We start from the raw sequence: 15,220 nt of genomic DNA on the forward strand, positions 1-15,220 counted from the left end.
CCATGACAATAGCTTCAAATAATCTTTTTAAACTTGAATTTTACCATGCTTTATTAGAACAAAGAAACTGGGAACAGATGTAAAATACAGCTAAAAAGACTCTTGTTTGAACAAAGTTACTGTCTGCAGTTATTTTGTATGTGCGTAAATTTATACGTACACACATACCACACATCCATACCCACACACACGCACACACACTTGTCTTTATGTGCCCTGCAATTTGCTTGTGACCAGTTCAGGAATGTACCCTGCTACCACGTATCAACACCACAACACTTGGGGCCATTTTTTCAGGTCATTGTAATATGCAGGTCAGTCAGAGGTCAGCACTTCCTTATCTACAGAACTACAATGAACCTTTTGGCCTGTCAGTACCTAAAACAGAAATTACCAGGTTTAATGTGTATCCCACTAGGCCAAAATGATTTAACTGGAAGGTGTTTCATTCCCTATGAGCCTGTTGGATAAACAAATCTCTAATCTAGCTTTTTGGGACATCTGTCACATCTGAATAAATCATTCCACATGCTTTCGACATGCCAGTTAGAGCAGAAAAACTGGCACCTCTAGGTACTTCCGCTGTTCCTGTGCAATGAATTACGACTTCATTCAACCACATATGTTCTTGAGGGTTTCTTCTTTTGTGTTTTGACGAATATGACGAATTAAGGAACATATTCAGTAAAAAAAAAATATACTTTCAAGGAAACAGTCTGCTCAAGAGTCATCAATTGCAGATTACCTTTCCTCAGTACAATTAGAGCAGAGGATGACCGCATTAAAGAGGCTCTATCAGTATTTAATTACATATTATTCGAAGTACTGTGTATACAACAATGAGATAAAAAGTGTATCATGTTGGATATGTTATTATTCTGAAAAATCATGTCATTTGTCTATGTGATGAAAGAGACAATTGACTAAAGCCGGATCAATATGAACAAAGCTCTTGAAGTGAAAGAGGAAGTCTGAAAAACAAGCGTCATGACATTCGGTCGATTCTCACCCTGACACACTCCCTTCAGGACTGAAAGGTTGAGCATTTGGACAGGGGGAAGGATATGGCTAACACTTTATGCCTTTCAACACTGCTATCCAGGTCTAAATTTCAGTCAGATTAGACTAATGAGCAAAAGAAAGAATGTATGGATTTAAAGTATAATTACTATTTAAATGTGATATCGAGAAATCGACTTTGCCACCTAGGAAGGAGATCGCCTTAGGAAGCAGACCTATAAAAGTGCTCCTGATATATGTAGTATTGAGTTGAGTCGAAATATACCGTTTTGTTTTTTTTTTTAAGCTTCGCTAGTTGACACTACAGAAATAGGATGCAGGATTTGAATCACACTATGCTGTTTAGATTTTCTATAGAATATAAGGTGAAACAAAAAGAAAATAGTCTTTGTTGCAATGGGAAAATTCAGGTTCTACAGCAGCAGAATGGACAGGCGCAGCTCGAAATTTTCAATTGATTATCTTGTAGAATATATTGATAGAATTTTATAACATCAGGTAATTAGTCTTTAGTTAAATATTTCAGTTGTAACTAAAATTCTATTTTAATCCAAAAGTATGTTGTGCATAATTTTTGTCAATCAGTTACTCTACTTGCTGTAGCTGACAGTCACCAGATATCCAGCTGCAGGCTACTGAATTTTTGCCGTGCTAAACGATTAAGGGCACTGAGTAAGGATAAAGATGTCCCAGTACCATCTGAAGCTTATGTTAATCCTATGGTGGATGTGGAATTTGGGCGGCATTAGCATTATTACGCTTGTCAGTGGTTTTTGGAAAGTCTCAGTCTGTAAAAATTGGAACAGCAGTGTTACTTGTGTACGGTGAGATAGGAGTAACCAAAACTGAACTCTGTTAATAACGATTCAGACAGAGAGAGAGAGACAGAGAGAGAGAGAGAGAGAGAGAGAGAGAGAGAGAGAGAGACAGAGAGAGAGACAGAGAGAGACAGAGAGAGAGAGAGAGAGACAGAGAGAGACAGAGAGAGAGAGAGAGAGAGAGAGACGTGGTCTGTGTAAGAACCTTGAGGCATAAGATATCTTTGTCAGTAATTACATTTCAGGCTTGTCTCAGGTCACCTGTCATTGCTGTTTTGTTACAGCCATGATTATTTTATACCTGGCCAGTGTCTGTACTTGGCTAAACAACTCTCAACTCACTTTTTCATGGGGGTGGCCAGTTGTTCTACATATTATGCCAGTCTGCCAGATGTTCCAAAGGCTTAATACAGTGCCTCAACAATGGGCAGTAACAATCCTGTAAATGCTTTTATGTACCGTAATTTCTGGACTATAAACCGCACATGATTATTAGCCGCACGAGCAAAAATTAGGGGAATTTTTTTTTCATAAATAAGCTGCACCATACTAAAAGCCGCATGTGCACGCGAGTTATTTACAAAGAAAGACGGTACAGAGAAAGCCTTTTTAAAGTTTTAATAACATACCTTAACATTTCTTTCCAAACATTGCCTGTGACACGGAAATAACACTGAACTTATAGGGCTAAAAAAACACAAGATATTTTTTTCTGTATTGCACTTTCCTTCTATCTACAGTATATTTAAATGTATTGTTTAAAGGCATGAGTAGTTGTCCGTGAAAGTCAACTAATGTGTTTATCATTGAGTACTTATAGTATTTACTGTACTTGTTTGTCACTGCCTGTTGTAAAAACTCATGCAGTTGTTTACATGTGTTGTGGGCATTTGCAAATCCAGGTCCAGAAAGTAACAATCCTGCCACAATTTAGCCACAGTTGCTTCTACTCAACCAGTGATGAAAATTCATTGAATTAAGACTGGGCTAAAATGTATGGACATTTTGGTTCACAAGCCAAGACAAGACGAAAATCATATGATTTCTTGGCATCAATTACCCTAGTCTCGGCCAGGTTCTTGGGCGATTCACTGCAAAATAATGCTAGGTGGCAAGTTCTTGCGCGCATCACGTCAAAATAATGCTTGGAGGTGAGTTCCTGTATGATTGACTGGAAAATAATGCCAGGTGAGTAGGTGGTGAGGTGCTGGTCATGGCAAAATAGCCAGTGCGTAAAGTGAAGCATTAATGGTCATGCTTTGCACGGGGCCTGGGAGAAAGAAAAGGACACAGGACAGAGCGCCCTGTCTTCCTCCACCAAATGAACTCCTGTGCAACTTCATGATGTTTATAAATTATGTTTTAGAGCGCTGCCTAATCATATTTATAATTTCATTTGTTCTCGTTTCCGTCCTCTTCCAACTGTCTGGTTTTTTTTGCCATGTTTAGGTTCAAGCTGCTCCAATCATGTGGCGTGTGGCAGGCCTTGCATTGTTGAAAAACAATTGAAAGCAAGATTGCACTGATACAACTACAGTATTATATTTATTCCTTGTGTTGATCATTGCAAAGAACCTCCTACTTTGCATTTGGTTATACAAATTAAATGAGTGAATTCATGCTGAGACAAAAAAAAAAAATCCTAACCTCCAATCTCAGAACTGGGTTGCCGCTGTGCTGACCACATTTTCAGAGTGCCAATAAAGGGATAATATATTCAGCGTAAATTGAGTGGATGCTTTTTGCATTTGTGTGTATGCATGCATATTTACCAAAGGTTATTGTGTTGGCCAACATGAAGTCAAAACAACAACAATGCCCGTCAGGAATAATACGCGATGTGTGTTTATTTGGGTGAGTTCTTTGTATCTGCATGTTGATGTTCCAAAGGTCATGTTATGTTATCTTGGCCTCTGCTGTAAAGCGGTATATCAAATGTGCATACATATGGAGGACTGTGATATATTTCATGGTGTCTCTTTGATTAAAGAGCCCTCTGACAAAGCAGCCAGTACAGCAGAATGACAGACCAAGCTCTGTGGATTTACACTGCATAAAGCTCATCCTGAGGGACCAATGTCTAGTTGGAATTTCAAGCAGTACCATTGCTGCTCGAGAGCTGAGAGAGGGGGGCTTTTTCAGGTCACTTACATATTCAGTGAAGGGCAGGCAGATTGGGTACTTCTTGTTTGTGGTGAATACCAAATAGCCGCCCGGAACCCATTTTCTTCAAGAGACCGGCTTTTGGGAAGAAAAACATGATAATTACATCATTACATGTGGACAGTACTAGCTTTTAATTATTATTTTGCCTTTGGAATAAAATATACAGATGCATCACCTATATTGATTAATTTTCTTTGGTGCGCTATGTAATTGCAGAATCCAATTAAAAACAAAAAGTATTTTAATAAAGCACACCATGTAAATTGAATATAATATTACATATGCATTCATCAGATACTCTATTTGGAACACCTACACAAGTTACTGAAACGTAACATAGAATTTAAAACATCCTCCATTTTACAGAGTTCATTATGTTGATCCGCACTGTTAGAGCAGTATGAATTCACCAATGGGTTTATTATTGCTTATGTAGCTATATAAAGCTACATGCGTTCACCTCTCCCTTTAAACAACAACCTCTGTTTTTTTCCTAAGAACGCCTTTTCTTCGTTGAGCTTCAAAAGTCTTTCTGTCTCTATTTCGATTATTGCCAGTAAAGAAAGTCTCCCTTGATCAGTCCTATTCCAGATAAATGTTCTCAGTCTTTCTAATGCGGAGGATAATCTTTCCACATATACCGGTGTAGCTGGGAAAGCGAGCGCAAACTGGAGCAACTTTGTCATCTGAATCAAAGCCTACTCAGTCAAAAAGCTTAAGACCTATAGCCTAGCCATCAACATTTATGGCGATAGAGTAAATGTATGAGGCAGCGTCATGGATGAAGAATGCTACATGCACCCTACAGAAGTTCTGTATTGAAGAAGAAAAATCAAAAGCCAAACTGGGGACATAAATACAAAATCTATTCACACTGAAACAAAATAACCTTGGGCTTAGAAGACTACTGATATTTGAACACCTGCAAATAAGCAGGAGCTACATGCATGTCATTGTTATATTCAAATCAAACTGTTAAAACATACAACTAAATCAACTTAGCATTGCTGTATTCAAAACAAATTGATATCAAATGTTATGCAAACTTTCAGTTTTATGCAGTATTAAAATCATATACAAAACAATCCCAAAAACTTGGTTGTTTTGTTTTTTTCTTTACAAAACGTGATTTTCAAGGAAGATTTCTCACTGACTTAAAATATTCAGATACAATACGACATAAGAAACAGATCCAAGTATGACACTGCATAGTTCACCATAAAAGATGTATTAAAAACGACATTTAGCAGAATCACATTTCTTTTTGGAATATTCCATTCCACAGTGATCGTATCAGCTATAACTCACCTACTTCTGACTACTGATATCATTCTTAGACTAAAAGCAAAAAAACACGTGAAAATGCAAACACAAAAGCAAGCTATAAATCTGATCATCCTACACTCCAAAACAAATGTCCCTACACAGTAATGCAGTGAAAGGCTATCTTGCTGCAGCAGATGCTTGGCTTCCTTGTGCAAGCATGTCCCCTGACATGGCTCCCACAACCTGGGTTCATTGACATCAATACTCTGGGGACTGCCATGGAATCAGAGCTTTTGCTGCTGCTTCTTTGGCCTCCTTCTGGCACCAGTCGAAACACATGCAGGGTCTTTTGTCTACAAGGCTTCCCTGGCAACGTGAGGTACCATTCAGCAAAGGTTAAATCAAATAAATGTGACTTAATGAGACTATAATTGCATGAAAGGTCCTCAACATAGGAACAATATGGAAGAAAAGCCTTCAGAGAATTAACTCGAGCTCTCCTCAACTGTGAACACCTATGGAAATGACCACTGATCTACTACAAGTGACCCATTTGTTGTTAATGCCCTCTAAACACACAAAATAATAACAGGATTTAGAGTAGTTAGTTAATAGTTTGAGCCTTTTATTTTGTTTATGATAGAAATATGGGCAACTACATCATGAAGTAATGAGTCCTGCTAATCTCTTCAGAATTTTAATATGTCTCAGCTCAAGGTTGTACGCAGATGTACAATATCATTTTCCATTAACAATGTATATTGATGAAAAATATTTAGCTGTCATGTGTCTTTCAGTGACTCCTAAATTCTATTTTCTAACTAACTCTGCAGTGAAGCTTTCACTCTCCTGTTATTTCATCAATTATCAACGCACACCAATTGGCAGGTTTATCACAGGAGTTTATTTCCTTTAATTTTTGCTTTGTTTTATTACTGTAGTAAACAGTGATATGGCATCAATATTTCAGGCAGCGATGGGGAGAGAGCTTTTAGGAAGTCTTGCCTCACAATTTGACAGGACAATGACGCGCAGTTAAATTGTTTAAAATGTGCCCTCATAATCAATTTTTAGAAATAATATCTTCAGAAAACCATGCTTTAAATACAATTCAAGACTAGATAAGTTAGCAGTTTTCTTCTGGCATTATGATGACTACACTTTATGTTCTCATGTTTATACTTCAGTTAGTGAGAACATTTGACAGATAGTCTTCAGCTCAATTTCATGGAGAAAAAAAGTGTGAATGTATTGGCTTTAAATTCTATATTAGTAACATTTGAGTTTCAGATCAAAAGGTGAATATCAGAAAAATGGAGAAAGCAACAATCTGGTGAAGTCAATGGTTTGCAGACTTGACACCGTTAAAGTATGTTTAAAATATCTAGATGTAAAAACCATGAAATAACATATGCAATTCTGAATATCTATCTTTTGATCTGAAACTCAAATCTTTTCAGCATACAACAAAAACAAATGTATTGATTGACCTAGCCATTCCAATACTTTGGAAGGGTTCCTATCAATAGTTCCATTTTGATAAAATTTCCACATAACAGTTGCATGGAATGCGTCAATGGATAGATTGCTGGCCGTTTAGCTATTTGAATTCACTCTGTGATTTTTTTTTAATTCAAACAATTTCTGTTGTTATTGTTTTGCTCAGTGGTTCTTGCACATTGCTTTTGATAATTTGGCACTTAAAAATGACAAGCCACAGATACCCAGGATCACAGTGCTGGAGGCGCAATTTGAGGAGTTTACTTTGAAGTAAAAAGTGAATGTGATTTATTCTTACTTTGTCCCAAAGGTTGTCATAAAACTAATAATAAATCCACAGCTAGCATAGGGTATATATTGTAAATTGATCAATAAGACAAAACAAAAATATGCAATATGCTATTGACAATAAGGTTTATCTTGTTCAGTATATCACACACAGAAATTCATATGAAAAAAAAAAAATGTATTTTGAATAAGGTCTTTGAGGGCATTGTGGTTCTTTTGCAGGACTCTAATGTGTCCTTTCAGAATTCACACTCAGTTATGCCTGGGTCTATAAACTTGTGCTGTGATTGACTGGTAACCAGTCTGGGGCATGGTATCCACCGCCCAAAATCAGCTGGGATAGTATACAGCTCCTCGGTAGATAAAGAAAAAAAAATGGCAAGATGGATTGTTTACAATAGTAATGAAATATTTACAGCTACATTTTGAAGGGCTGCGGTGAGATGACGTAGGCTAAATGTCATTGAATGGATGGATAGATGGGTTAAACGAAGCAGGGGATGGGGGTTCTGTGATATGGCAGGAGAGATGATGGAGAGAGAGAGAGAGAGAGAGAGAGAGAGAGAGAGAGAGAGAGAGAGAGAGAGAGAGAGAGAGAGAGAGAGAGAGAGAGAGAGAGAGGCAGGTGGAAAAGAGGAGGGGTCTGGGTGGTCCAGACAATCAGTCCTTGTGTACCTCACACACACGCATTATTAAAATAAAAGAAGACTGCCTCTCCGGTTTGCCTCACCGCCTGACGCACCGTGCGCACGGTAAAACGCCACTTTTCATTGCACTTTTCCTCTCTCCATGATCCGGGCCGAACTGTTCTGACGAAGCATGCTTTGAGCGATACATTATATCAAAGGAGAAGATCAGCCAGCCCTCCACTCGAGAAAGGAGCGCGCATATGGAAACATTTCTGAGCACTGAGGGGAATCAGCGAGCACGGAGCATCATGAGAACACTCGTGCTACCGACAAGGTGAGAGAAATGAATAAAAATAAAAAATAAACAGTCATTGTTCGTGTGTTGTGTCACTGATTTAAAAGCCTGCACGCACATTTCAACGCAATGTTTTGGAACACTTGCTGGTTGGGTGGGATACAATCGTTTGCCTTATCGCAGCATTACCGAGCATGACTCCATCTCACATCAGCTCATCAGCAAGCTCAACCTGTTCGCTGCAGTCTAGGCTATGTGTGAGCTTTGTGTGGTGGAAATCTCATCCTGGGGTTTTACATCAGCTTCCATATAAAGTCCGCTCAGTGTAAGAAAGGCATCAGCGATGCAGCTCACTGACTAACCATTATCTCCATTTGCCCAAGGAAAAAAAAAAGCAAGCTCTTTTCAGTATTTCAAAGCAATGTAAATGTAACTAGCGCTGAAAGAATTTTATGTGATGCCAAATGTAGTCTCTGCTGGACCTGACAAATGTAATGCTGTCAGATGGAGGGGATGATGAGAGGATTTATCTATTGTACACATCTAAGCCTCCTGCGCGAAGTCACACGCTCGTGATTCACTGTTTTGGAAATTATTATTTTTTTCACTTGCAGGAACCTCTCCCCTTGATATGACATTGTTAGTGCAGCTTTACTCTCATTTTTATGGGTATCATGAGGTTTTTGGTTTTTTTTCTTCAATCAGGCCATCATTGTAGGCTATATGATGCATGGATGTTGGAGTTGGCAGAAATTGTGGCTACATATCAATTACCAAAACTGTTAACTTGTACTTTTCTCATGTTATAAAATATTAGAAAAATATGGACTTTTTGCAAGGGCTCTCATCAATATATTTGATCAAATATAAGCAGTACTCACCATTTTGAGAGGACCACTATTTTTCCATTGGGATATTTATATTAGGAAGATTAGTTTTCAAAATATTTTTCATTTTTTGTTTTTGTACTGGACCTCCTCTTGTTCTGTGGACGTAAAATAAAGACTGTGATGTGAGTATTGTAAATATTTTAATCATCCACCTTAAAACCTTAAAATGGTGCTGCTGCTTCAGTTCTCTCGTTTGTAATATGAAATAAAATAAAAAATAACTACAATTACCTAGATTTAAAACTAGTAACTGTTAAAAAAAAAAAGTGTAATTTCTTACTCCCCTGTAAATTGTTTGTCTGCAGGGAGAACCTGACATGGATCTCCGAGTCTAAATGAAGTGCTTCCGCCATGCAATGTTCCTGGAAGGCAGTGATCCTGCTGGCCTTGGCCTCTATCGCCATCCAGTACACGGCCATCCGTACACTCACTTCCAAGCCTTTCCAGTTGTGCACGTTGCCCAGCCCACAGAACTGCGGTCTGGGAGACCAGGAGATCGAAGCTCCCTTTGAACGGGGCGCAGGAGGCTGTGAAGATTACCCTTTCTTTTACATCAATGCATCGCGCAAAACCCACATCCTGGTTTTGGCCACCACCCGTAGTGGCTCCTCCTTTGTCGGCCAGCTTCTCAACCAGCACCAAGAGGTTTTTTACTTGTTTGAACCTCTTTATCATGTCCAGACTACACTCATCCCCCGTCTGTCCCACAGCCACAACACAGCAGACCGCCGTGTGATGCTGGGGGCTAGCCGAGACCTCTTGAGAAGCCTATATGGTTGTGATCTATATTTCCTCGAGAGCTACATCAAACCGACTCCGACAAACCACACGACCGACAAACTTTTCCGCCGCGGCGCGAGCCGAGCTTTGTGCCAACAACCTGTATGCGATGCCTTCGGCCCATCTGATGTCAACGTGGAAGAGGGGGACTGCGTTAAGAAATGTGCACTTCTCAACATGACCTTGGCGACCGAAGCCTGTCGGGAGAAACAGCACGTGGCTATCAAGGTTGTCCGTGTGCCAGAGATTGGGGATTTACGCGCCCTCTTGGAGGACCCCAGACTGAATATCAAAGTGATCCAACTTGTCAGAGACCCTCGTGGTATTCTATCATCCCGAATTGAGACGTTCAGGGATACGTACCGGCTGTGGCGTATATGGAGGGCCACGGGGCGGAAGCCCTACAATCTTGACTTGAGTCAGCTCACTGTCGTCTGTGAAGACTACCGAAGCTCTGTTTCAACCGGTCTCGGCCATCCATATTGGTTGAAGGGGAAATATATGCTGGTTCGCTATGAAGATTTGGCCAAAAATCCACTTCACAAGACAAAGGAGATCTATGACTATCTGGGGCTGCCCATGGATAAAAATGTGGAAGACTGGATACATGCAAACACTCGCGGCAGCAATGAGCCATCGGCGAAACACAAATTTGGTACAGTACGAGACTCCGCTGCTAATGCTGAGAGTTGGCGCTTGAAACTCTCTTTTGACATGGTAGAATACACTCAGACAGTGTGTCAAAAGGTTCTCCACCAACTCGGATACAAGACGGTGAGGTCGGTCGAAGAACTGAAAAATTTGTCCATCTCACTGGTTCAAGACAAAACTTTTGTCCCCTTTTTGTAACTAAGATAGCTCCCGGTGACTATTTTTCTATATTTATAATTGTTGCCTTATCATCTCATTGGTTGGGTGTTGCTTTCATATTGCCGAATCAAATTTGCACTAAATGATCATTTGAATGCACGAAGGGACTGTGGATGATCCCCAGATGTTATGAACAGCACACTTAAAACACGAAATAATCAAACAAGCTAGTTTACAAACGTGTCATTTAAAGTTTTCCCATTAACATGACGTCGACTTCGTTCACTTTGTGTATGTATGTAAGTGAAATGTTGCCCTTCAAAAAATGTGTGTGTAAATGGAATGGGTCATTTTTTCTTTTACAAGGAATGAAAACTGTGCAATAAATAGTGAATGTTGCAGTCAACTTTTCAGTGTTTCTATCCATGTCATAAGAAAATAGATGCTGACATGCAGTGCTGGGAAAGAAGAATAAGCAAACATTTCTAGTTTCTGGGTTAACGGACATAAAACACCCAATCAAGTCATAAGTGTTTCATGAGAGGATTTTTGACGAGCATACTGATTATAGCGAATTCGGAAATCTCAATTTACTGAGAATTTAGAGATTTAGTTGCAGTTTTCAAGATGATTATGGTGTTACTGACATGGATGACGGTTGAGATTTGGACAGGCTTGAATTCAAATTGAGGTAGGATCTAATTATTTTTTATTTTGTATTTGCAATGTCATCGTCACATATCACATTATTCACACATTCAGTCCCCTTTGTCGGAGGTTTAAAGTAAAATGTCAATTTGTCAGATAAATAGCCAATAAATGGCTTCTTTCTACAGCTACGTTTGGGGTCCAGAACTTGCATTAACCCCAAAAGTGCGTTGTTTAGAAAGTCTTGGAGTCTTGGGAATATCAAGAAATGATCTGAATTTTAAGTTTCATCTATGCTTCGATGACACCCCTTGATTGAGGCACAATGACTGATAGTTTACCCACAAAATAGCCCATGTGAATGAATGCTCATCAGTATTGGTGGCCCAATGTCCATTAAGATGCAGAGCACAAACCTTTTGATCCTCCTCGGCGTCAAGGCTAGAGGCAAGTGCTCTTCCTTCTATTTTTCTATCGTCCACCGATTTCTTGCTGCAGCCCTCTCGTGGGATTCATCCTTTACTTCGGCACTCACGTTTGGGTTTTCACTTGACTTTGCCTATAAAATGACTGACTGTTCTTCGAGCACTTTTCATTTCTGAACTATTTTTAATGCTCGGATTATATGATTATTGCTTTAGCTACTTGAACGAAACATACTCACTGTTTCAGCTCTTAATTGAGAAGCTACATATATTCCATTTATTGATTCATTCAAAAATCAAGAAATCATGTGTAAGAACACATTTATTTGAAAGTATTTGTTTTGCTTCAGCATTTATTCATTTTCATCTACTAGCTCTATAGGCATAATCAGCTCAGTAAGTACAAGGAGACATTTTCTCTTTTTTCTGTCATGCACAGGGTGAAATTATTAAGGTCACATTATGAGGGAGGAGAGGGAAGTTATCTCTGACTTTCAGGGACTAGTGAATTATTTAACAGGGATGCAAAAGAAAAGTCCAGAACTACAGCAAAAAAGAGTTGCTAGTGTGACTATGAGTCTCTCAAATTTTTATCCATCCATTATCTGTACCGCACAGGGGTCTCGGGCATGCTGGAGCCTATCCCAGCAGTCATTGGGCAGTAGGAGGGGGACACCCTGAGTAGGTTGCCAGCCAATCGCAGGGCACACAGAAACAAACAACCATCCGCACTCACACCCACGCAATCAACCTATCAAGTATGTTTTTGAGATGTGGGAGGAAACCGGACGACCAGAAGAAACCCCACGCAGGCACAGGGAGAACATGCAAACTCCACACAGGGAGGGCCCGAGGTGGGGGGGGGGGTTATATACACACAGTGGCAGCCGTGGTTCAGGCAGTCGTTCAAAATTTGGAGGGTCAGCGGTTTGAACTCAGCTCTGACCATTGTTTTAAAGATTACAACCAAGTTGTTGGATCAAGAGTTTCATCCAACAACGGCTAAAAACTACCCATACTGATACATAAGTTAAAGTTACAAAGAATTAACCAGGTTATCAGTATGGCTGTGGTATAAAGAAAACCTCCTACTACATTTTCTAAGAAGATGACATCAGATGTCGCTACAGCAAGTCACTCGCATATGTTTGGCACAGCTTTCACACCAGATGCTCAATAGAGTGTCTATTCTCTGCAAAGTAAAGGGTATAGATGCTGTGTGGAATAATTGTGGACATGTTTGATGTTCACATCTGGCAACTAATTGAGATACTGAGATGTATCAATAACAACCAATAAAAAGGAGATTGTAACATTTTAAAAATCCGAATTGTCATTACATGAACGTCTCTGGTTTTCATTGCACATTAACATTGCCTATAATACATATTGCAGTATGGCAAATATGATACTCTGTCCTTTCAAACTACAGCTCTTATTCACCCAATTGCATGCACATGTAAGGAACCATTGATGATTAATGCACACATGGAAATTAGTATACATGTGTGTAAAAGAGCCTGCAGTATTTGTGTGTATACGTGTGCACGCAGCATCACATTGGTGTCAAGTCAGCGGTGCTCACATCACTGTGGTCAGCTGACACTGAAATTCTCCCCACGGCTGGCCCATAAAGCCAAAAATGAGATGAGTGGTCACGCGTATAGGCAGACAAGTATGAACAGCCACGAGCAAAATAATGACCCTCTGAGAAGTCACAAAAGAGAAGAGTCATGCAAATATATTTTCGAATAAAATAAAATCGGAAAGCACGATGGGTTTGATGATTCATATTTTGATGACGTTGATGCAGAACAGTAGGAAAAAATGCATTTGGCCTTGGTGAATCTTTTGAAATCATGCAATACTTGCTTGGCAATTCATGCTTTGCAGATTAAATAACAAACCAATGGACGACCCAGGTCTGAGTCTGGTATTTTATTGACTCAACATTTCCAAAGCCCAAATCTTCTCCCACTAAAAAAGACAATAAATAAAATAATGGTAATTGTAGAATAATTATGGCTTGGAGAAATTATCTTCCACTCTAGTTACACTAACAGCTGCTTGCATAGTTAATGGCACACATGGAACATTCAATTTATGTTGACATATTCTATATTCACACTTATCACTATTAGACTTTTTAAAATGAGAGAGGTACTGATAATACTGCCAATGTAAACTACTGTTTGAGTGGGTTTTATTTACTGACTCTGTAAATATGGATTGATATTATATACATAGTTCCAATCTTGCACCACAGCCCCCCCCCCCCCCCCCAGAGCAAAATTGGTGCGCTTATGTGGTGAGTACAGTTTACCCATGTGCATAAATCTAAACACAAAGGCAAAAACAGATGCTTTGAATCTCTAGAGGAAAAGTCATGTGATTCGCATCTGGTCTAGGCAAGCCATAAAAATATGTCATTTGTCCATTGTCAGAAAAGCTTTAATTTTTTGCATGACTACTTACCAATAAATCCTCATTAGACTGTTGGTTCTGCACTTTTGTGAAATGAGGGTATTGGCCTGGTAATAACCCAACAGTTTCCAAATGTTATATTATTTCAAGTCCAATCCAATCTTACACTTGGTCTGCATCACTCAAATTATGTAGACAGAAAAGCTTAGATATTGATAGTGTAGATATTGACTGCCTCACAAAAGATCACATCACATCAAACAAATTAATTAAAATAAAAAAAAAAACAAATTGAAGTCATGTTCTTGTTCTGTAAGAAAATTTAGGATTATAAAACCCATGTTGTGAAAAATAAAGTAAATAATGATTGTTTTTAATTATTTCATTTTTCTACCATTTATCTCAAATTTATCGAAGTCACTGTAAGTGTAAGCGTACTCACACCTGACTTGTGTGTGGGCAGTGTGGGATTGATTCTCGCTCAGTGGCAGTGTGCATGTAGGTGTGACCGGTTATTCGTCTTTATAATAGATACCCTCCGACTGGTTGGCCTCCAGTTAAGAGTGAAGTCTGCCTATCCTCAGATGTTAGCTGGAATAGGCTCCACTACCCCCGCGACCCTGATAAGCAGTGTTGAAAATGGATAGATGGATATTTCTCTATAGTAATTACTAGAGGGGTTTACTAATGTTCCCTTCAGACCGAGAAAAGAGGGGCTGCTCTCTGTCCTCCAACAGTAAAAACATATATATTTATATATCCTTCCATCCATCCATCCATCCATCCATCCATCCATCCATCCATCCATCCATCCATCCATCCATGCAAATCTTTTTAAATAAAGGCAACTTAATCAATGTTGTATTGAACAATATTATTACAATCAAAAGGACATCGTAGGTGCTTATTTGACACCACTTATAGCCAGCAAGACAAACAAGAGCACTGCGTTTTCTGTGTTCCATTATTTAGGGCCATGAGGTTCCTTCTCCCTCCTTCCTCCTCCATGTCCTCCTATCCTGTCAGTGTAGAGCTATGACTCAACTCTGCCTGGGCTACACAACAGAGGTGCTGAGTTCTTGAAATGCAGTGATCGTGTAGGCCTGCAGGCAGTATCTGTTATGCACAACCGTAGCACTGTGTATGCCGTAAGGTAACACACATACGCACACACACATTGGTCTTACTCAAATAAATTACCCCAAGATGTTTTGTCTTGTTTTCACTTTGCATCGCTGCAGCTTAAAAAGTGTCATTCGAA

The 15,220-nt window shown here is 39.3% G+C and overlaps 1 protein-coding gene across 1 annotated transcript; it reads left to right on the top strand.

Moving 5' to 3' along the window:
• Positions 1 to 7,892: 7,892 nt before the first annotated feature.
• On the top strand, positions 7,893 to 10,813 carry chst1 (carbohydrate (keratan sulfate Gal-6) sulfotransferase 1). The gene is made up of 2 exons (XM_085908049.1): positions 7,893 to 8,021; positions 9,178 to 10,813. The coding sequence occupies exon 2, from the start codon at positions 9,224 to 9,226 to the stop codon at positions 10,499 to 10,501; it is 1,278 nt and encodes a 425-aa protein (XP_085764175.1). The 5' UTR covers positions 7,893 to 8,021; positions 9,178 to 9,223; the 3' UTR covers positions 10,502 to 10,813.
• The last annotated feature ends 4,407 nt before the right edge of the window (positions 10,814 to 15,220 follow it).

This window comes from Syngnathus leptorhynchus, chromosome 3 (genome assembly GCF_054491065.1).
Source record: "Syngnathus leptorhynchus isolate UIUO chromosome 3, UIUO_Slep, whole genome shotgun sequence".
Lineage (NCBI taxonomy): Eukaryota > Metazoa > Chordata > Actinopteri > Syngnathiformes > Syngnathidae > Syngnathus > Syngnathus leptorhynchus.

Excerpts from the sequence above, each read along its gene's own strand:
- chst1 (XM_085908049.1), top strand. The coding sequence starts at position 9,224 with ATGCAATGTTCCTGGAAGGCAGTGATCCTGCTGGCCTTGGCCTCTATC.